The sequence below is a fragment of the Apium graveolens genome, chromosome 9 (genome assembly GCF_009905375.1).
Source record: "Apium graveolens cultivar Ventura chromosome 9, ASM990537v1, whole genome shotgun sequence".
Classification (NCBI taxonomy): Eukaryota; Viridiplantae; Streptophyta; class Magnoliopsida; order Apiales; family Apiaceae; genus Apium; species Apium graveolens.
Window position 1 is genome coordinate 47,652,062 of NC_133655.1, and position 24,452 is coordinate 47,676,513.

The window sequence follows — 24,452 nt, forward strand, 5'->3', positions numbered from 1 at the left end:
ACTTGAAAATCTTGTCTTATAAAACATATGCACAGAAACAAACAATTTTTTAATATTATATTAGGCAAAACTTAGGAAAAAATAACATAATTGAAATTCTTTTTTATTAAACTTATGTGAAACGATATTAGAAATGATGGTGAATGTTATCCTAAATAATATAATTTTAATAAATTAAAATTTAAGAGAATCTTGTTTCAATAGTAGAAGTTGTGCTAAGTGTTTTAAATATTTTATTCATCTTTCAATAAACTATTTAAAATAATTTATATATATTTTAAGCATAGATATTATTTTTTTATATGACCAAGCATCTAAATATGTACTTCTAAATTAATCTCAATATCTTTTCTAAATGACATGTGACGTGCTTTATATGTGACTTATTTTTATTTGTGGATTCATATTTTTGTACTAGTGCCCATTATAATTCTTAGTGAATAACCCATAAAATAATAACTAATCATTGAGGAACAGTATTGAAAACTTGAAAACTCGAAAACTCTAATATTTCTCTTTTCAAATATATATTCCACCAATAACAACTATAAAATAATTAAGATTCTTTTACAAATTTCATAGGGGACGTATCAGTACAACTCAAGGATCTCATATTTATTTTATAAGAAAAACGAATACATGTTTATGCGATTCTATTAAATGGACCCACTATTTATATGCCATGTTCAAAAATATTTTCGTCAGATATGCATGAATTAAAAATGTTGATGGAAGTCAATGTTGTAGACATTTAGAAAGTGTAACATAAATGTGCCCATTCTTCTTAATTCTTACAAAAATTCCATTATCATTAATTGATTAAGATCAGTATTACAAATGTCGGTAATCGGGGAAGATCGGTAACATGATCTTATAAGGATTAATCGGTAAAGCGGGGATTAATCGGAAGGATTAATCGAAGTAAAAATCGGATGTATTTTAATAATATTTATTTTTAGATATATAATTTAATAATTATTAAATATTAATTTAAATTTTAAATGTTTTTTTGACTAAATAAACAATTTTGAAGATATATATATATACACACAAATTTGACATTGTAATTTCAAACTGTACATTTCTATTATTATATTATGTATATTATGACATTATCATTCTTAAAATATATACACAATTTTTGTATATAATGCTGAGGACACGTGCATAGTTATGTGTGCCTCTTTTTAATTAAAAATAATAGTTTTGAGTTTTGAGCTTTGAGCATCCGCCTTCTCCTTCCTTTCTGTAATATCCCGTAATTTTTTTAGAATTCGATTAATAATAGAATAATAGAAAAAAGTATTAAAATTTGATTAAGATTAGGATTTAAAATTGAATTAGAATAACATGCCTAAAATTTGGATCAGATTCTAATATGGATAACTTGTAGGTTAAGAAATAGGGTTTTGTATCGTTATAAATACATTCTATTCGTCTTCCTTGTCTTTTGTATTAAAATTTTTTCTCTTAAAACCAGCAGTCTTGTTAAATTCGTAAAAAATTCATCGTAAGTCGGAATTCGTTGATTCTGGACTTTTCGGAGAGGTCTTTTCGTTCTCTACAACTTTGATGTTTCGTGTTTTCCAAGAAATTGTCATTTAGAGGGTCAAAATCGAGCAGTTTCAGATCTGGTCAGGGTTTTAGGTAAGTTTTCGATCGATCTTACTAGTGTTTTCAAAATTGTATGTTATGCGTTTATATTTGATTATCAAAATATGGGCTAAGTGATGATATTTTTGAATGTATTATGTGTTACAAGTATACGTATTATTGTATATATGTGGTGTGTAGACGATAATTTTAGATCTCTGATTTGTGCCATGGTTTGTGAAAATATCGAATAAGAATTTAGGACCGCAGTCACCGGATTGTAGTGACAGTTTTATGAAAATTTAGGACCGTTATCACCGGGTTGTAGTGGTCGTGGCATGGGTTATGGATTTTGAATTATTGTTGTTTATGTGCTATGTGTATCGAATAAGAATAAGAATATGTATCAAAAGTGTTTGTTTCTTATATCGTATCATATTGATTATCGTATTTTTTTAATATGTGTATGTGTTACTTGGCCTACTAGTTGGATCGATTATTTTCTTGCTGGGCTGTATAGCTCATTCTTACAATTTCAGGTTTCGTCCGAGATTCGAGTTGTATAGCATTGGAGTTCGAGGACCTTAGTTTTGGAGTAGATTGACTTTTGGGCTTCCGCTTTTAGCTGCGCTTCCGTAATAGTACCTTTGTGATAGAATTTTAGATCAATAAATTGTATTTTGTACTAATTTTGATTTAGAGTTAATGGTCCGGAAGTGCGGGCTGTTACAGTTGGTATCAGAGCAGGCTGTCTTTCGGAGTGTATTAGGTATGGGACTAGTACATTCCCTAGGATTCGATCTTGTGGACCATAGTTTGACCTTTGGTAGATCAGGGGGTAGATGTGTCTCGAACTTTAGGATTGTTGTGAATTTGGGGACCAAATTCTTTTTAAGGAGGGTAGTATGTAATATCCCGTAATTTTTTTAGAATTCGATTAATAATAGAATTATAGAAAAAAGTATTAAAATTTGATTAAGATTAGGATTTAAAATTGAATTAGAATAACATGCCTAAAATTTGGATCAGATTCTAATATGGATAACTTGTAGGTTAAGAAATAGGGTTTTGTATCGTTATAAATACATTCTATTCGTCTTCCTTGTCTTTTGTATTAAAATTTTTTCTCTTAAAACCAGCAGTCTTGTTAAATTCGTAAAAAATTCATCGTAAGTCGGAATTCGTTGATTCTGGACTTTTCGGAGAGGTCTTTTCGTTCTCTACAACTTTGATGTTTCGTGTTTTCCAAGAAATTGTCATTTAGAGGGTCAAAATCGAGCAGTTTCAGATCTGGTCAGGTTTTTAGGTAAGTTTTCGATCGATCTTACTAGTGTTTTCAAAATTGTATGTTATGCGTTTATATTTGATTATCAAAATATGGGCTAAGTGATGATATTTTTGAATGTATTATGTGTTACAAGTATACGTATTATTGTATATATGTGGTGTGTAGACGATAATTTTAGATCTCTGATTTGTGCCATGGTTTGTGAAAATATCGAATAAGAATTTAGGACCGCAGTCACCGGATTGTAGTGACAGTTTTATGAAAATTTAGGACCGTTATCACCGGGTTGTAGTGGTCGTGGCATGGGTTATGGATTTTGAATTATTGTTGTTTATGTGCTATGTGTATCGAATAAGAATAAGAATATGTATCAAAAGTGTTTGTTTCTTATATCGTATCATATTGATTATCGTATTTTTTTAATATGTGTATGTGTTACTTGGCCTACTAGTTGGATCGATTATTTTCTTGCTGGGCTGTATAGCTCATTCTTACAATTTCAGGTTTCGTCCGAGATTCGAGTTGTATAGCATTGGAGTTCGAGGACCTTAGTTTTGGAGTAGATTGACTTTTGGGCTTCCGCTTTTAGCTGCGCTTCCGTAATAGTACCTTTGTGATAGAATTTTAGATCAATAAATCGTATTTTGTACTAATTTTGATTTAGAGTTAATGGTCCGGAAGTGCGGGCTGTTACACTTTCCCTTTGACCATTTACGTATGTAGACACAAGTCTGTGTTTTTAGATTCCTTGCTCTTCCATGACCATTTACGTATATAGACACAAGTCTGTGTTTTGTCATTTACTCTACATCAAATATATTAAGCTATAATTTTTATTAGGCTAAGTTATACATTAGAACTCTATTTTTTAATATAATTTTCAAATATTATTTGTTTATTTTAAATTATATTTTTTATTTAGATTTTAAGGTACTACACTTTATATATAAAAAATCTACAATATGTTCCGCACTCTATTTTTTTAAAATATATCACATAATATTTTATTCTGCAAGTTACATTATATTTTTTATTTAGGTTTAAAAGTACTATATTTTATAATTTTAAGTAAAGTTCTACGAATTGTTTTGCACTCTATTTTTTTAATAGTTTTTCTCACATAATACTTTATTCTACAAATTGCATAATATTTTTTTATTTAGAATTAAAAGTACTAAGTTTTTATTACTTTTTATGTCATTTACTCTACATCAAATATATTACATTATAATTTTTATTAGACTAAATTATGCATTAAAACTCTATTTTTAAATATATTTTTCACATATATGTGTTCTGCATGTTAAATTATATATATTTTATTTAGATTTTAAAGTATTACATTTTATTTATTAAAAACAAATCTGAACTTTGTTCTGCACTATATTTTTTCTAATATATTTTTAACATAATATTTGATTTTACAAGTTGCATTATATTTTTTTTATTTAGATTTGAAGTACTACATTTTATAATGTTAAGTACTATACTATATTTATAAAATTTTGCACTATGTTCTTTCTTTGATTTTTTAATATATTTTTTTCACATAATATTTTATTCTGCATGTTGCATTATATTTTTTATTTACAATTAAAAGTGCTAAATTTTATAATTTGAAGTACTACACTATATTTATAAAATTGTATTCTGCATTCTTTTTTTTTTTAATAAAATTTTCATGTATGATTTTAATCATGTTACAATTTAAACTACTTCACTATATTTACAAAGTTCAGCACTCTATTTTTTAATATATTTTTAACAGCACACTATTTTTTAATATAATTTTAATATAATATTTATATACATGTTACATTACATTTTTGACTTGGGTTTATAAGTAATATTAATTGTGTCTCTTACTCATCTGTACCCCATAATCTTACAAAAATTGAACCCAACTCTATATATACGTGTGTTTGAGTATGGATAACTAAAAATATAAATTTTAATCATAAAACATATGTAAACATATTACACATGGGAATTTTTCATGTGTCAAGGGACCGTCTCTCACTATTATTATTAGTTAGTTACAAGTCATATTTTGTTCGATTTCTGTGCTTTTAAAACTTGAAAAGATATTAACTGCTAAACTTGGGTCTAACCCAAGTTATGTCTAGAGAAGCATACTTGAATCACAGGATCTTTTGAAATCAGGTGTTGTTCGACGCGTCGGTGATGGGAGCACTATAGATATCACAAAGGATCCCTGGTGATAATGATCCTTTTGTGCACTCAGACCATGAGGCATTAATAGGAAATAAAGTTTCATCGCTCTTGACATTTAACAGGGATAGTTGGGATACAGACTTAGTGAAGGACATTTTCTGTGAAAGGGACGTTCTTTTAATTCTGTCAATACCGGTTCGAACAAGGGATAATGATTCGTGGTTTTGGAGAAATGATAAGCTAGGTCAATACACAGTTAAGAGTGCAAACGCTGTTATCCGTGACAAAACAACAAACAATCATTCAAGTGACAGCTCTGGTTTCTGGAATAAAACCTGGAACCTAAAGATACCGTTAAAAGTTAAACATTTCATTTGGAGAGCGGGTAGAGATTGCTTGCCCACTAAAGAAAATTTGATTAAAAGAAGGGTGGAGATTGACCACAGGTGTCCAGTATGTAATGCGGATGTAGAGACAGCTTTTGATGTTCTAGCTACATGTCCTATTGCAGCTCTTTGCTGGCAACAGTTGGGTTATATGGATGATGTGCATACTAGCACGAGCCTTGGAGATTGGATAGCTAAGGTGCTGCAACACAGCAGAAGAAATGTTATTAACAAGATTTTTATGGTGGCATGTGTTGAGAATCTCACTAACAAGTATAGCAACATAGAGGCAAGTGTATAAAGAATTTAACAAATTTAGGCCAAGACCACAGTTAACAAAACAAAACATGCAGGTAAACAAAATCAGTAACTGAAATAACGTAGAGAGAAAGAAAGATGTACCCGAAACCATAGCTTTCAACAGTGACTGAAATAAAGGTTTACAGATACAAAACGTCAAGAAAATGATTACAGCTGAGTCACCAGGCCTTACTCGAAGTCCTGGCTGCTCTTGAAGAGATTATTGCCCCCTACCTGCTGCGTTTGGGATGTGCGCAATATCTCCACCAGGATAAAACAGCTCGGAGTTTATGTTAACAGCAGCAACAAAACCTCCACTTCGACCAGCACCTCAGTCGCCGGAAAATATCAGCACTTCAGTTCTTGTGGGAGAAAAATGCAGAAAGGTTGAAGAGAAGAGATGAGAATGTAGTGTGTTGTATATTTTATTCATTCAGTTTAGCCTCTATTTATAGGAGAGGAAAAATGAAATTGTCAACACACCTAATGTCTGAATTAAACTGTTTCATTAATAAAAAATAAAAACTGATCAGATTTTGAATTCATTAATGAAAAAATCAAAACTGATCAGCTTTTGAATTTAAATTATTTGTAACAGCTTTTCACATTAACACCCACATTATTATCAGAACTTAAGTTAAGTTCTGATTTAACTCATCAGTACTTAAGTTCTGATTCTGATATCAGAACTTGTTAAGTTCTGATTTTATTCATCAGTTCTGATTCTAATATCAGAACTTGTTACAGATCAGATTATTTGCAGGTTCAATATATTTAGACTACTTAGCCTATTTCAGAACTCAGCCCAATAATCCAATCACCGATAAATAAATTCGAATTAAAATAATTCTCAAATAAATAAAATCCTCGCCCAGGTCGCCTCGCGTACGCGAGACGCCGAGACATTCGCCCAAATCGCCCTTCGACCCGACCCGACCCGGTGCGTGGTGGGGCGGGCGCGCGCGCGTGAAGCACACAACAACACAATGGACCATCACACACCTTAGTAGTTGTATACTACTCATGTGGGTAATACCATATAAAGCACACAACCCCCTTTATTTATTTCAATGTGGGACAAACATTCTCAAATTTTCCAAGCTTTTCCAAGCTACTTTCAACTCTCATTTCATATGGATTTCATTAAGAAAATTCTTAAAACCATACATGAAAATTTAAGTTCAAATATCATTGAACAATTTCCAATCATTAGATTTTAGGATTAACATCAAGAACATAATTAAATTAAGCTCTAAAATCCTAATTTTCTAACAATCCCCCACAAATCCATACAGAAATGTGATCAATTTCCCATCATGACTTGTTTTTCAGAGTCGGTACCCTTCCGGGTTTGAACCCTCCTAATTCCTCTACTTCAATGGCTATCGGACTCAGATGGAATGTTTCACCTTGAATCTTAATCCGTTTAGTATAACCATATTCCATAGACGACGACAAGTCAAAGGTTATGGTGCCAATCTACGGCTTTGAGACATTAATGGTCATGTCTCGATCCTGTTCGTCGAATGCTTCAAGGATTAACCCTATCCTCTAATTGCGACCACACAATTACATTCGCTTAGCTGGGCATCTCCAGAGATATACTGTCTCTATCTCGTCAAATGACTTGATCCCATTCAGAGTTTTAACACTCTTGCTTTTCTGGCAGTGTCAGTACCTTCTAGGTTTACAGGGGATAGACTCAGATACTATAGTATCATCTATGTAGCAAAGGTACTACCAACTCATCCTTACAGCTTGTTATTACCCATTGAATAAACTTCGAGGGATCTCCTCTCATGTGTATTGGGTTCCCACTGTTGATGAATTATGATGGGTTGACAATCCCATCCCCAACCTTGACTTAAGGACCACTGCAGGTTCCAGTCCTTTAGTAAGAGGATCAGCTATATTATTCTGAGTTCCTATGAACTCTATAGCTATGATCCTATCAGTCACTAAACCCCTTATAGACTTGAGTCTAACTTGGATGTGTCTCTTAGTTTTAGCATTATGCTTTTTACTGCTAATCTTGTCGATAGTTGTTCGACTATCACAGTGAATAGAAATAGCAGGGAGCGGTCTGCTTACTACAGGTATTGCAGACATAAGTCCGTGTAACCATTCAGCCTCCGTCCCTGTGGCATCAAGTCCACACAACTCAGCCTCAAAAGTAGACCGAGTAACAATAGTCTGTCTGCTTGACTTCCAGGATATTGCTCCACCAGCCAAGGTGAACACGTATCCAGTCACTCCATTGGAACCAGACTTCTTAGCTATCCAACTTGCATCACTGTACCCTTCAAGCACACCAGGAAATCTCCTGTAGTGTAAACTAAGGTACATTGTGCCTTTTAGATATCTAAGTACTCTATCAAGAGCATCCCAATGAGTTCTGTTTGGACAGCTTGTATATCTCGCCAATTTAGACACAGAATATGAAATATCTGGTCTAGTACAGTTAGCAAGATATTGCAAGCTCCCAATAATCTGAGAATACCTTAACTGAGACACAGGCACTCCTGAAGTATTCTTGACAAGGGCAACTTTCGAATCATAAGGTGTACTAGCGATTCTACACTGTGAATAACCATATTTCTCAAGTATAGATTTCTCTATATAATGAGATTGAGTCAAGGTTATTCCTTCAGTGGACTGAATCAATTTGATTCCAAGAATCACACTTGCCTCACCCATATCCTTCATTTCAAAATGCCTTTTCAAGAATTCTTTAGTCTCGTTAATAATCTCAATATTGGTTCCAAACAATAAAATATCATCCACATATAGGCACAAGATAACACACTCATTACCTTTAACTTTAGTGTAGACACACTTATCACTTTCATTAATCTTATAACTGAAAGGCAATATAGTTTCATCAAACTTTTTATGCCAATCTCTGGGAGCTTGTTTCAAGCCATAGATGGACTTGATCAACTTACATACTTTCCTTTCATTGCCTGATGCAACAAATCCATCAGGCTGATCCATATAAATCTCTTCCTCAAGTTCACCATGAAGAAAAGCCGTCTTTACATCCATCTGATGAATGATAAGACCATGAACTGAAGCCAATGCTATAAGCATTCGGATTGTTACCATTCTTGCAACCGGAGAGTATGTATCAAAATAATCAATTCCTTCCTTTTGCTTAAAACCCTTAGCTACCAGTCTAGCTTTGTACTTATCTATTGAGCCGTCAGGGTTCAACTTCCTTTTAAAGACCCATTTGCACCCAATAGTAGAACACCCAGGAGGGAGATCAACCAACTTCCATGTTCCATTAGAAACAATAGAGTCAATTTCACTCTTGACAGCGCCCTTCCAGTGCCTTGACTCGGAAGAATCCATAGCTTGCCGGAAAGTTAAAGGTTCGTCCTCGATATTGTAAGTGATGAAATCACCTCCAAAATCCTTGACTATTTTTGCACGCTTACTTCTCCTTGGTTCCTCTAATTCCTTAGGAATAGAGCTACTACTAGGTTCCGCCCCTATATTTGTCATCTTTTCCACATGATCAGGAATAGAACTTGATGTGTGAGTAGGATCTTCCTCAGAAGTCGTTTCAGGTATTCCAGTCTTCATAGGGTAGACATCCTCAAAGAATGTCGCATCTCGAAATTCAACTATCGTGTTTGCCACTATACCATCTATGTCAGATTTTAACACTAAAAATCTCATAGCTGTAGTGGTTTCAAGATAGCCCAGAAAGATACAGTCAACAGTCTTTGGACCTAGTTTCTTTCTCTTGTGTTCAGGAACAAGCACCTTAGCAAGGCACCCCCACACACGAAGATACTTAAGACTAGTCATCATGCCTTTCCATAACTCCAAGGGTGTTTTATTCATGTGTTTCAGAGGGACTCTATTCAAAATATGGCAAGCCGTATTTAGAGCCTCTCCCCACATGTATTTAGGCAACCCAGAGTTAATAAGCATACTATTAATCATATCTTTAAATGTTCTGTTCTTTCGCTCAGCAACCCCATTAGACTCAGGTGTGTATGGTGGAGTAACTTCATGAACTATACCATTGTTTGCACAAAATTCATTAAAAGCATTACTCGTATACTCACCACCTCTATCAGATCTCAATCTTTTAAGTAACTTACTAGTTTGTTTTTCTACTTCAGTTTTATATATAATGAATTTACTAAGTGCTTCATCCTTATGTCTAAGTAAATAAACATAACAATATCTACTACTATCATCTATAAAAGTAATGAAGTATCTAAACTGGTCCTTGGTCAACACACCACCAAATTCACAAATATCAGTGTGTACTAAATCTAACAAGTCTGAATCCCTAACAACGTTATGAAAAGGTTTCCTTATCTGTTTAGCAGACACACATACTTGACATTTAGAATTCTTTTCTATGGTATATTTTGGAATCAACTCTAAGTTCATCATGTTCTTAAGAGCACCAAAGTTTAAATGACCTAGTCTAGCATGCCATATATTTGAGGATTCAATACAATTAACAGTAGGAATAACATTATTATTCAAACTTCCCAAAACGGGATCCGTATTAATAACAAATAAACCATTTGACAAGTAACCCTTGCCAAAGAATGTACCAGTGTGAATAAGAACTACTTTATTACACTTGAACGAAATTTCAAAACCACTAGAAACTAAACAGCTTCCACTTATTATATTTCTACGCATGTCGGGAATATGATGCACTCTCGTCAGAGATAGAATACGTCCTGAAGGGAACTTCAGATCCACGTTTCCAACTCCATGTACTTGAGCAGCACTAGCATTCCCCATCTTCACAGTCAGGCTATGACTCTGTTGATAAGATACAAATAAACTAATATCAGCACAAATATGTACATTAACTCCAGTATCTATCAACCATTCATTTGACAGATAGGTAGAAAATATCACAGGGTTGTAGGATACATACCGGTCAACGTTGGTTTCAGAAGCCGTAGCCTCACCAACAACCATGTTCACTACAGGCCCACTTGCGGTTCCAAGCACAACATTTGCTTGTGCTACCTCGGTTTTCTTCGCTTTCTTCGTAGGGCAGTCCTTACTCCAGTGCCCAACCTGCCCACAAGACCAGCATGGTTTGTTTGCCTTGGGTTTCTTGGCCTTGTCCTTGTCACTCTTAGGTTTATTACTATTAGCTTTCTTAGCAAAAGCCTTCCTCTTTTGTCCTACAGTTGCTATGTTTACCTTCGAGGTACCGTGTTCAGTTGGCATCACATGTCCCTGTTTGGACTTGTGTTGTTCTTGTACCGAGATGTCCAGCATAAGGTTGGTCCAGGTGATCTCTCCTTTCTGTCTTTTCAGGGAGAGAGAGAACTCTTCCCAAGACTTCAGGAGTTTTTCAATCACACTCATCACCTTGAACTTCTCCGGGAGATTCATTCCAGACTCCTTCAAAGCATGCACTATCATCTCGAACTCATGCACCTGCTCAGTCATGGACTTATTGTCCACCAGCTTGAACTCGAGGAACCTTGCCACAGAATACTTTTCTAGACCTTGTGAGTCAGTATTATGTGTCTGGTCCAGCTTCTCCCATAAGAGTTTTGCAGAGTAGGCATCAGAACAATAGACATCAAACAAAGTGTTTGTTAGTGCCGCAAGAATGGCCGCTCTAGCCACTCCATCCTTCTCAGCCCACTTCGCAAAAGCCTTAACTGTGTCAGCCTTCTCTTGATCCACTACTGGTTTCTCATATTCCACAACCGGCCACAGACCCTTTATAGTCAACCACAGCTTCATCCTTTTCTGCCAGCGAGAAAAGCCAATGCCACCGTTGAATTTCTCCGGTAAACCGGTTAGTTCAACAGCTTGTGGGAAACTATAGGTGGTCCAATCAATGGCCCCAGCAGTTGCACCCGAACTGCTACCACCACCAACGATAACCTCACTTTCGTTAACCATTATGCTAAATTCTATATAACCAATAATCTCTTCAAGAATGTTGAGAATCTCACTAACAAGTATAGCAACATAGAGGCAAGTGTATAAAGAATTTAACAAGTTTAGGCCAAGACCACAGTTAACAAAATAAAACATGCAGGTAAACAAAATCAGTAACTGAAATAACGTAGAGAGAAAGAAAGATGTACCCGAAACCATAGCTTTCAACAGTGACTGAAATAAAGGTTTACAGATACAAAACGCCAAGAAAATGATTACAGCTGAGTCACCAGGCCTTGCTCGAAGTCCTGGCTGCTCTTGAAGAGATTATTGCCCCCTACCTGCTGCGTTTGGGATGTGCGCAATATCTCCACCAGGATAAAACAGCTCGGAGTTTATGTTAACAGCAGCAACAAAACCTCCACTTCGACCAGCACCTCAGTCGCCGGAAAATATCAGCACTTCAGTTCTTGTGGGAGAGAAATGCAGAAAGGTTGAAGAGAAGAGATGAGAATGTAGTGTGTTGTATATTTTATTCATTCAGTTTAGCCTCTATTTATAGGAGAGGAAAAATGAAACTGTCAACACACTTAATGTCTGAATTAAACTGCTTCATTAATAAAAAATAAAAACTGATCAGATTTTGAATTCATTAATGAAAAAATCAAAACTGATCAGCTTTTGAATTTAAATTATTTGTAACAGCTTTTCACATTAACACCCACATTATTATCAGAACTTAAGTTAAGTTCTGATTTAACTCATCAGTACTTAAGTTCTGATTCTGATATCAGAACTTGTTAAGTTCTGATTTTATTCATCAGTTCTGATTCTAATATCAGAACTTGTTACAGATCAGATTATTTGCAGGTTCAATATATTTAGACTACTTAGCCTATTTCAGAACCCAGCCCAATAATCCAATCACCGATAAATAAATTCGAATTAAAATAATTCTCAAATAAATAAAATCCTCGCCCAGGTCGCCTCGCGTACGCGAGACGCCGAGACATTCGCCCAAATCGCCCTTCGACCCGACCCGGTGCGGTGCGGTGCGTGGCGGGGCGGGCGCGCGCGTGTGTGTGTGCGCGTGAAGCACACAACAACACAATGGACCATCACACACCTTAGTAGTTGTATACTACTCATGCGGGTAATACCATATAAAGCACACAACCCCCTTTATTTATTTCAATGTGGGACAAACATTCTCAAATTTTCCAAGCTTTTCCAAGCTACTTTCAACTCTCATTTCATATGGATTTCATTAAGAAAATTCTTAAAACCATACATGAAAATTTAAGTTCAAATATCATTGAACAATTTCCAATCATTAGATTTTAGGATTAACATCAAGAACATAATTAAATTAAGCTCTAAAATCCTAATTTTCTAACAGCATGGGCTTTATGGAAAAATAGAAATGACATTGTATGGCAGCAAAGAGGTAAGGAGTATAATGAAATTGTAACATCAGCTACACAGATACTTAACAACTGGGAGAGTGCACAAGACAAAACCTTCGACAATACCATTGGGTTTATAACTCAAGCGGATGGTGATGTGTGCTGGAAACAACCACAGATAGGAATTGTTAAGGTGAACACTGATGCGGCCCTTTTCGAAGACTCTAACCTCTATAGTTACGCCATGGTGGCACGGAATCATGAAGGAGTGTTGCTGGAAGCTATGTCAAGTTGCAGATCAGGGTACTTAAATCCAGAAGTTATAGAAGCTATTGGTATACGGGAGGCCTTGAGTTGGGTGAAGAGCAAAGACTGGCCAGCAGCTGTCGTGGAAACTGATTGCTTAAGTGCAGTCCAGGCTATTAGATGTTCCTCTATTAATCTGTCTTACTTTGGACGGGTTATAGATGAATGTAAACGATTACTTGTTGACTTAGAGTTGCGAAATGTGACTTTAAAATTTGTTAAACGGTCCGCGAACATGATAGCTCACTACATAGCGAGATACTCAAGTTCTTTAGCTGATCGTAAATGGGGATTGGGGGATGCCCACCCAGAGTTGATGCATGTATTAGCTATTGATTTGAAAGTTTAATAAAATCATTACTTTTCTGGCAAAAAAAAAACTTGAAAAGATATTCTGTTAGAACAAAACTTTTGACATAAAATGTAACTTCATTCATTGCAGTCGAATTCTACAACCAAAAGCATCATTAATTGTAGTCCAATTCCACAACCAAAAGCAATTGCAGGCCCCACCACCGCAGCAATATGTAAACTCAAATTATGGTGCATGAGACAAAGCATGTGCTAATTCTTTCCCGAGGATTGCCCTCTTTATTCTGATCCAATTTAGACCTGCCCACTTGTGCGGTTCGTGCATGTCGGGCCGGGCCGCACACGGGTTCGGCTCACGAAAATATAATATTGAACCGGACTCGGACCGGACTCGAATCGAAAAAACAGAACTCGTGACCACACAGGCAAATAACTCGTGAACTCGTGACCGCGGGCTCATGCGGTTAACCGGGCTCCGGGCTGTGCGGTTTGTATGTGTGCACTTAATTCTGCTAATTACTTATATATTATAAATATTATTATATTTTTAGTCAGGAGCCAGAAGTGTAGTGTACTAGTGTAAGTTGTACTACTAATTATTATATTTTATATTTTTATATGTACATGTAAATTGCAATTTGCAAATAATATTATTGCCTTATGCCGTTCTGCTTCTGCATAGAAAATAATTACTTCAAGTTTTGTATTTGGTAAAACGAATCGCGGGTCGTGCGGTCTGTGCGGTCCTGCGGTTCTCCGTGTGGGCTGTGCGGGCTCGGTCCGGTTTTTTGATATAGAACTCGTAATCGGTTCGTTACATCACACGAATTGTGCTGATTTTTAACGAGCCGAATCGGGCCGAATAAATACCGATTTTAGAACGAGCCGGTCTCGGTTGTGCAGTTCAAACCCGCACAACTGACCCCCTCTAATCCCATTACATGCATGTCATAACTGAGTGCACAAAAAAGAGTAAACAAGAAACGTGCATCTATTGTGCAATTAATGTACAAACAGAAATTCAAATTTCACTTGAATCACATTTGACAATAAGCACATGATCAACAAATTTTTTGGCTCACTATTGATAGTCATGCATGTTGCCATTGAAATTGTGCGTCCTGCTTAAATCAAATCAGACTCATCCACTTCAAAAAATATATTACTCCTCGAATATAAGGTAGACCGTTACGTAGATTCAACTAATCACATTAAAGACCCGCATAAAGGGCAATTTCAAAAGGAACTAGAGCAAACTAACAGTGAACTTTTAGAAGAAAATTTAGCATATATTCTTGATATGCTTTTGTCGGGAATACACAGCAAAATCTGAATCTGCTTCAATGACTGGATGTCCTTGTCTGAGGGCTCTCCATCAGATAGAAACTCATGTACTTTTTCTAGATATATTCCTAAAAGTAATGAAGCATCAGTCAGACTCAAGTAAATATTACTAGGAAACATGGTATAATCAAGAAAAATTCTAACAGGATATTAAGCTAAAAAATATATTCCTTTCTTCCAAATGTTGCTCTCATACATGACGCTCAGCTCAGTGCGTCGGCCTTTGTTAGTTCGTATCAACTAACTTGCGGCTTCACTTAACATTCCAATTTAAGTAACAAACTTTTCTGGTTATGACTTTATTCTTGTTTTGTTTAAGATAAACAGCGACCCTATAAAACCTCCTTGCAAAGATATTAAGAGCAATATATTTAAAAAGTATAAGAAGCATTGCATTTTAAAATTTATAGCTCAATACTAATTTTAAAGCATAAGATACCTTCATGGATTTCAACAGCCTTCTGAGCATCAATGTTCAACGTGTTGCAATACCTTTGGAGGCAGTCTAGTTCACTTTCATCAGCTTGTAAACTACCAGAAGTCATACGTTGGACAAATTCTCTAGCATAATTAGGATACGTGATCACCGACATGATAGAATCTGCATCGCTTTCATCTAAACAAAATATTTTTCTCAGTTGGTCCAAAGCAGCCGGCTACAATTGAAACAGAAAAGATAAACTTAAAACAGACAGTACAGATCTTGCAACGAACTAACTGCAAGTAGACCACACTAATAAATGCAATTATAGAACAGGCATATATTATCCACTCCTTAATAACATTTATAGAAATCCACTCAAATTTTATTACCTTGTAAAACGGATTTATAGAAACAAGGTACCAAATTTATAGTATTATATTAAAGCCGAAATATTGAAAGTTTTGGTTTTCGGTTGGTTTCAACTTTCAACATATTATAATTTCTAATAGTGAAAAATGTCCTAAAGTACATAGTGTATTTTTAATGGCAAAGATTGTAATTTTTTAATCATGTGTTTATCTTAAAATACTTAATACTCGCTTAAGTTAGGTGATTACGTACTTAGGAGCATTAAACCCTTTCTAATAACTACTACCCGATTACCATTTTCAACTAAAACACGTAACCTAATTCTATTTTTCTCGACTAAAATGTTTCCAAATATAACACTAGCAATTCGATTGAATAAAATAATAATATTATAATTACTAATAATTAACCAATTACCTTTTTCAGTTAAATCACATTATATTTCCTACTTTTTCTAACAAAACCCTTCCCTTTTCCAAAAATAACACGGACAATTCTATTTAATAAAATAATAATACTATAATTTCAAATGGCACTTTTTAAGTTTCTCTTTTCTTTTGGTTTGTGTGTGTTGGGGGGGTCTAAAACTGCATATTTAATATGAATCGGTTGTTGGTTAATCATTTATAAGTATAATTGAGTCTCCAAAATTGGACTCTTAAAATGAAGATTAGGTTATCCGGTCATCTCAAGTAACTTAATAGGGTACAAAGTCTATTTCTCCTCTCGCAAATATAAGATAATGAACAAATGACAAAGAATTTACCAAGAGAATGGGATTCGTTCAAGGCAGTTGCGTTTGAGGGACTTTGAGGGCATTCTTCCACTAGTAAGAGCCGAAATAGGATTCATTTTGGCTAGAACAAATATTAGATAGTGAACAAATGGCAAGGAATTTGCTATTCATTATTAATCAAAGAAACAAAGAAGACATAAATTTTAGAAAGATCTAGCTATTGATTTGTGATTAGCAAGTCTTGTGATACATTTCCTTAGATTAGTAGGCCAGATTTATACTGAATGGGGAAATTCTATAGAAGTGCATATTTAAAGTGAACTGATTGTTGGTTAATCGTTTACAAGCATTATTATGTACCCAAAATTGGACTCTTACAAAGTTTATATGTTCATCTTAAAGTTACTTGAGAGGTTACAAAGTCTATTTCTCCTGTCACAAATATAAGATAATGAACAAATGAAAAAGAATTTACTTTCGTTATTACTGAAACAAACAAAGAGGAGAATCTGAATTCTGGAAAGATCTAGCTATGATTTGTGATGAGCAGCTCTTGTGATGCATTTCCTTAAATTAGTAGGCCAAATTTATACTAAAGGGAGGAAATTCAAGTAACAAAATATCAAGAACGAATTAAGGAAATAAAGATGAAACTGTAATCATAATATAACATCACACAAGAATTAACACAATATTCATTCAAGTGGGAGATATCGACTTCATAACCTTATCTTCTACCATTTCGCCGCATTCCAAGGAATCTTCGAAATATCTTCCGTAAAGAAGCCTCAAGTCATAAATATCAATTTCACCTGCTTGATCCAAATTTAAGATTAATTTAATCGAGGTCCATTACTAATGTTTAACTAGAGAGCATGGATATAGGTACAACAATAGTAAGTCTGGCATTCTAACCTAAAGAAGAAACTGGTCGAAGATCTTCTGCAAAGCAGCCGGTATCAAGATGTTTCTTCAGTGCGTTTATTAAAACATTTATTTCCAATAATTTATTAAGCGCCTTAAAAGCCTCTGACGGTCCGTAGCACCTGATGAAAGGCAACATTTTAGCCAACAAAAAACATCACATGGCAGGAATAAGGACACTAATTTAAGTGGATAACTGGTTATTCTCGGAAGTTAGTCAAAAAGGAGATCTATAAAAATGTTCATGTTTAGACAGTGATGATATACAGTCGATAACTTTTTTACTAGCAGCAATCACGCTGTTCCATTATTTAGGGTTTCTCTTTTGAGGGATATAACAATATTCTTACACTATTCGCCTCTTTGATTTTAGTATATCTAGTGCTGCTAATATGTTTTCCACCGCAAGCTTCTTTACTTGATTAAGTACAGCCCAAGGATGCTGCATAAACCAAAAAAATTGTTTAAAACAGCTAGAGAACATAAGTAGAACAGTACCATTGAGCTTCTAAATCCAGTAAATTTCTAAAATGAAAAGCTAACCACCACAAAATCTGGTAAATGATCACAAACTTTGCAAATTATTTGACAAAGCTCCCACTGAAACTTCATGGGTTTATCTGACAGGAACCTCTGAAAGGCTATCACAATCGTATCACCAGAAGCCATGAACTGGGAGAATGAACAGTTTGTATCAGAAACAAGGCAAAGTGCTCTGAAACAAGCATGCTACACATATAATGAGGAACACCATCAAAACTCAACACAGCTCACAAATTCAACAGTGATGCAAAGAAGATTTCAAACCTTCTTTCAAGCTACGCATATTCAGAAATGTAAGTTAGTGGCACATGATTTAAATATACCATAACTGCAACTCCATGTTAGTACAATGACTATGCTACTTTACTTCTGAAAGTTCAACTAGACTGTTAATTATTTTCCATTGTTGATAATAGGTTATTTGTATATTAAGTACTGAACCAGTTTTCTCTATACACGATTGTAAAATTAATTTTGTTTCATATGTTAAAAGGAACTAACTAAGAAAACAGAAGAGAGTACAAATCCTGGCAAAGACTATGAGAATTGAACCAAAATATATCATATTTAAGTTAAATATCTAAACCATGGGAGCAAACCTTAGGCCAGTTAGATAAAGCACCGCCTAAACATATAATGTACATATTTCAAAATCTGGTGGAGGAAATTACCTATTGCCCACGCCCTACACAGTCCTTGTTTAGAGATCGATATCTCTTTGCAAATTCATAAAGTTCAAAAAAGTTTGCTCACGAAAGAGGAAGGTCCCAGAATAAATGTAAATAAGATCAACGAGTGACCTAATTGATTCAATATGGTATTTAATTTCTCTTGGATTCCTATTGGTTTGGGTTATTGTCTAAGCGCCTATAAATAACCCTCTTTGTAATCTTTTTAGACAGATAATGGATGATATAAAACTTTTGTGTTGAGATAAACTATGATTAGTTTTTTTTTTTTTTGCTAAATTTATTATTATTATTTTTTGGCTAAATCTATGATTAGTTTTTATTTCTATTGAAGTTGAATTACTGGATTGTCACAACTTCTACATCAGTTCTCTTTAAGGGGTTTCTGAGTTAAGAAAATATTATTACAGAGAATGCCCTTTACCTAATCATATACCTCAATCTGTGAAACATCCCCCCATCTCGCAATATTTCCAAGCACTCCAAGTGCAGAACCAGCAACCCCATTATCCTGGTTACTGTAACACCAATAAACATCACCGTCCTAACCAAAGATTGCAATAAAAGCAAGGACTAAAAGAAATCACGCCAAGTTCGCTTACACAGCGAGCACAAATAGTTTAGCGATGGTATCCATGTCCATCTCCAATCTCCTTTTGTAAGAAAGATATTGAAGTCCATAGCATGCTCTCTCCATATGGACATAGTCATGAGAGTTTATCCGAAGTATATTCTCTAAAATCTTGGCACAAACATTCTCCTGGAAACAAATAAGTAGTCTTAAAATACATTCAATTGTTAAAAATTGTTTTATGGGGTAAACAGAAACGGAAAGTGGAACTAACCTCCTGCAATGTAAAAACGTTGGCTCGACAAACAATAACCAAAAACTTGGCAAAGTTTTTCAGTATTAAAGTACCCGGTGTATAATATCTGGAATTAGCTTTAAAAAAGGTTAAAGCTCCTTGATCAAGCATAACTCTCACATATTCGGGGGAAACGCAAGCAAAACGTGTCAATGCGGTCACAACCTACAGATTTGGATAAAATCTCTAACTACACATGTATTTGAATTGACTAACATTGGTAACAGACTAAAAAACTGAGCTAAGATTACCCGACAAAGAGCAAAAGAAGGTCTCTCATACAAATGACACAAAATTCTTGGAATTGCCTTTACTGTAATTAGATCTTTGAAGGTGTCAATTGGTGCATGTGAGAGGATGCAAGCAGCAGACTCCTGTAATCAAATTTGTCTAATTATTAGTGTTTGGAATAACACTCATAATGTACATAATTAATAAATCAAGACAACACACCTTGATGGAAATAGATACATCCTTGTCGAGAACCATAACAAGGCGTTCAACAACATCAACTCCCAAATAATCAGCTAATCTTGTGTCTGTTTGTCAAAATTTACTCATTATTAAATCATTCCATTGAACTAACTAATTAGCACTCAAAAACGTAATATAAAAAGACATCATTTACCAGAGGAAAGCATTTTAGCTAACCCTTCTACATCCTGTTCTTTGACCATTAACTCGCTGTTGGGCCTCATTACCGCATCAACATATTTAGTAAAAACTGGAAACTGGGATAGTATCAACAAATATGTAAGAAAACCTATAAAAATCATAAACTACAATAGACCTAAACTATAATAAAACTAAAAGCATGTGATAGACAAACACCTATAACAACCAAAACAAACATATACAGAATTACAAACATATGTGTACATACCTTACTGCCAATATTGAATAACAACAAATCAGCACCATAACTATTAAACTTATGATCAACAAGATCCCCCCTCGATATAAATGTTTCTTTTCCCCGCTCCTTCACCTCAAATTCAACCAAAACTTTGGGATCCATCGACATAGCTTTCCAAGATAAGGCCTAAACCAAACTAAAATATTATGCTATAAGAATTTGAAATTAGGAAATAGGTATTTTCCCTTTTTTGCCAGAGTTCTGGAAAGAAAAGAAGAGATCCAATTCTCGTTTATGTCATAAGGATCGGTTTGTCATAAGAATTAAATTCAACGATTAGACACTGTTCTACAGTACAACAGATAGGATTGAACCATGAGATCTTTTAGGCTTTTACCTAACATTATAAGTTTTTGCAATCAAACAACTTACATGACACCATCACACTTGATCACATTGAATACCGTACTACATTCAACTAGATCATTTCAAATAACTTAGTAACAAAATTACAAGTTATTAAAAAATACAAATAAAAATTTAATATTTAATTATTTATCATTTTCAATTTCTTAACTAAGCACAATTCCAAATACGTAATTGTTTAACCAAAAAAAAATGTAACGGTTTTAGATGGGATGCTGTATTTGGAAGGGGAAAATGAAATTGAATCGTTTGATTTATGTAATAAAGTATTTGGACTGAAATATCAACTGCATGATTCATTACATTTAAATATATCAGTTAATTCACTAATAAAAATTGCAACTCAATGTGATCACTCATTATTTTTAAAATGAATGTTCTTTGAAGTGTTTTCTTTTACTAATTCCGTTACGATATTCACTAGAGTTTGAAAATAGAGAGAACAGAAGATAAAAGATAATTTTAAAATTTTCCTTCCTAAACGTACTCCCGAGTTTTTTGCCGAGAGAAGAGAAATGATCGGGAGAGATAATTTCCTATAATTTTCCCCCAAAACTTTCTTTCAAAAAATGGGAAGATTTGGAAAGATCCTCTAATATTATCTTCTTTTTCTTGATCATTTTCTCTCATTTTTTACACAAATTCGGTAACACAAAACTGATTTATTTTTTTCTACTATTTCTCTCCTTTTCTTTTCTCTTCTCTCCTAAAAAATCTCTGCAGCACAGCATAAGTGTGCAGTTAGAGATAATCGCTGATTGATACAATTATGTTGCAAATTTATTACGTATAATACAAACCTATATACATGAACTGTACTTGTATACACCCTCAAACATACATCTAAATAATATTGTTTTTCCTTCATTGTTTTGTTACTTTTGTAAGTACATGATTTGGATGACAGTGGTGCAAGGTTTGAATGGTAGTGGTGCCGTCATTCTTTATCCCGGTATTGATGAAGATGTTCTTTATAATTATGATGTGCAAAAGGTTCTATATCTTGAGTACTACAATTCGAAAGAGGTCTTTTTGTTGGACAGGGATGATGGTTGTGAGTTGGACTTGTGTTGAAAAAACAGTCGGATGACTAAAATCTGAATGAACTTTTAGTTTTACCCTTTTCATGTCAATTCATGGTATAACTCAAGCACATACCAGAAACCTTAATTAACAATTTGAAATCTATTTGTGACGTTAACGGTTAAACAATCTTAAAATATAGTCAAGTATGTTATCAATTACTATAGATAATTACACCAAACGTATAAACCAAAAATTACCTATAACCCTTGGGCTAATTATAATATTTACAAATTTTTTATTTTTTTATTTTATACAAATTATAAAAATTAGTAAGCTTGTAGGTGCACTATTACGCGGCGGTGTACGTATTTTCAATGTATTTCAACTTATTCGAGATTGAGATTAATGAAATTCAAATATTTACGTATTATTTTATATATATCATATTATTGAAGGATTCAAAATTTAGATAATTAAAATTTTAAAATGACATCTTGCTACAATCTGTAGGTCGATTTGCTACGTTGTTGCAGAGCCTATTAGAAATTGGGAGTTTTGAATAGGAGGGGTATATGCGGATAACTTGGTATTATTTTTTAAAATATTATTTTTTAAATTTTTTATTGATTTATTAATTATTTTGTTATATTATAATTTAAATTACCAAACTTAATTTTGAAAGTATTTGACTTTTTACAAAAGAGGTAAGAAAGAAGTTAAGTATAGGTCGCTTTCCTGACGCAGTGCAGAGCCGATAGGAAATTGGCAGTCTTCAATAGGAGTGGTATATGCGGATGACTTGTTATTATTTTTTAAAATTTTATTTTTTTAAAATTTTTCTTGATTTATTAATTATTTTGTAATATTATAATTTGAATTATTAAACTTAATTTTGAAAGTATTTGATTTTTTTACAATAGAGGTAAGAAATAAGTTGAGTATATGTTGCTTTGCTGCGCCACTGCAAGGCCTATAGGAAATTTATAGTCTTGAATATGAGTGGTATATGTGGATGATTTGGTATTATTTTTTTAATTATTGTTTTTTAAATTTTTCTTGATTTATTAATTTTTTTGTTATATTATAATTTGAATCACTAAAATTAATTTTGAAAGCATTTGCTTTCTTACAAAAGAGGTAAAAAAGAAGTTGTGTGCAATTAAAAATTAAGTTGGATAATAATTCATATAGTTATATTATATACATGATTTATTTTTTAATAAAATTATATTTGTTTAAATTTTGTTTTGGAAGATGTTAACATACTTTTTAGGAAGGTGTTAACCAAACGACCAAATGAAAGCATGTTTCACTTACTGTTTTTTAAAATCTTTTATTGATTTATTAATTATTTTGTTATATTATAATTTGAATTACTAAAATTAATTTTGAAAGTATTTGATTTCCCACAAAAAAGGTAAGAAAGAAGTTGAGTATTAGTCGTTGTGCCGGTACACAGTCTATGAGAAATTGGGAATCTTGAATAGGAGTGGTATATGAAGATAACTTTGTATAATTTTTTTTAATATATTTTTTAAAAATTTTCTTGATTTATTAATTATTTTATTATTTATAATTTGAATTACTAAAATTAATTTTGGAAGTATTTGATTTCCTACAAAATATGTAAGAAAGATGTTGAGTGCAATTAGAGATAAAGTTGGATAATAATTCATAGGATTTGTAGTTATATTATATACATGATTTAATTTTTTTAATAAAATTATATTTATTTAAACTTTGTTTTGGAATGTATTAACATGCTTTTTAGGAAGGTTTAACCAATCGACTAAAGGAAATCATGTTTCGCTTATAAAGCCTTTAACTCGTGCGATGCATGGATTGATTATAAAATTTGTAATTTTATTCTTTATATATTTTATGAAAAAAAAATAAAATAATAATTGTATATTATTTATATTAATGAAGTTAAAATATTTACGTATTATTTTGTATGCATTATATTATAGGAAGATTCAAAATTTAGATTGTTAAAATCTTAAAAAGTCCTTTTACTACGGGTTATAAGTCACTTCGTTGCGGGTGCAGAACCTATAGAAAAGTGGGAGAGCCTATACGAAAAGTGTGAGTCTTGAATAACATTGGTGCATGTGGATGATTTGGTATTGTCTTTAATATTATTTTTAAAAATTTTCCTTTATTTATTAATTATTTTGTTATATTATAATTTGAATTACTAAAATTAATTTTAGCTGGATTCTTACAGGATAGGTAAGAAAGAAGTTTAGTGCCATTAGGAATTAAGTTCAATAACAATTCATGGAGTTTGTAGATATATTGGATACATGATTTAAATTTTTTTAATTAAAATATATTTGTTTAAACTTAATGTTGGAAGGTGTTAACATTTTTTTAGGAAGGTTTTAACTAACCGACCAAATGAAATTGTGTTTCGCTTATAATTATATAGTTAGAAATTAATTTGGATAATAATTTATAGAGTTTGTAGTTATATTAGATACATGATCTAATTTTTTTAATTAAATTATATTTGTTTATGTTAGCTCACACTGTTAGGTCACACACACTGTAGAGGGGGTGAATACAGTGTATAATACAATCAAATCGAACTT

At 33.2% G+C, this 24,452-nt stretch overlaps 1 protein-coding gene across 4 annotated transcripts; it reads right to left on the reverse strand.

The window, feature by feature from the left end:
- Nucleotides 1-14,713: 14,713 nt before the first annotated feature.
- LOC141683548 (uncharacterized) lies at nucleotides 14,714-21,029 on the reverse strand. 4 transcript variants are annotated; one of them, XM_074488287.1, is made up of 13 exons: nucleotides 20,434-21,012; nucleotides 20,179-20,281; nucleotides 20,004-20,089; nucleotides 19,802-19,924; nucleotides 19,530-19,715; nucleotides 19,287-19,444; nucleotides 19,121-19,202; nucleotides 17,999-18,124; nucleotides 17,803-17,894; nucleotides 17,444-17,574; nucleotides 17,255-17,340; nucleotides 15,439-15,655; nucleotides 14,714-15,067 (listed from the first exon to the last, which is right to left on the reverse strand). In XM_074488287.1, exons 1-13 carry the CDS (start codon nucleotides 20,572-20,574, stop codon nucleotides 14,892-14,894), a joined length of 1,707 nt encoding a protein of 568 aa, XP_074344388.1. In that variant the 5' UTR covers nucleotides 20,575-21,012; the 3' UTR covers nucleotides 14,714-14,891. The 4 variants fall into 4 exon arrangements, 3 of the variants coding, with proteins under 3 accessions (XP_074344388.1, XP_074344389.1, XP_074344387.1); XM_074488288.1 differs by having other exon boundaries at nucleotides 18,026-18,124; nucleotides 20,434-21,011; XM_074488286.1 differs by having other exon boundaries at nucleotides 17,996-18,124; nucleotides 20,434-21,007.
- Between the last annotated feature and the right edge of the window lie 3,423 nt (nucleotides 21,030-24,452).

What these genes read in the sequence shown, in the direction of transcription:
- LOC141683548 (XM_074488286.1), bottom strand. Translation starts at nt 20,574, where the DNA reads ATGTCGATGGATCCCAAAGTTTTGGTTGAATTTGAGGTGAAGGAGCGG. An exon ending in CTTCTTTTGCTCTTTGTCGG is followed by an intron (nt 19,716 to 19,801) that starts GTAATCTTAGCT and finishes CCAAATCTGTAG; the next exon opens with GTTGTGACCGCATTGACACG. An exon ending in GCGAAATGGTAGAAGATAAG is followed by an intron (nt 15,656 to 17,254) that starts GTTATGAAGTCG and finishes TTTCAATTGTAG; the next exon opens with CCGGCTGCTTTGGACCAACT.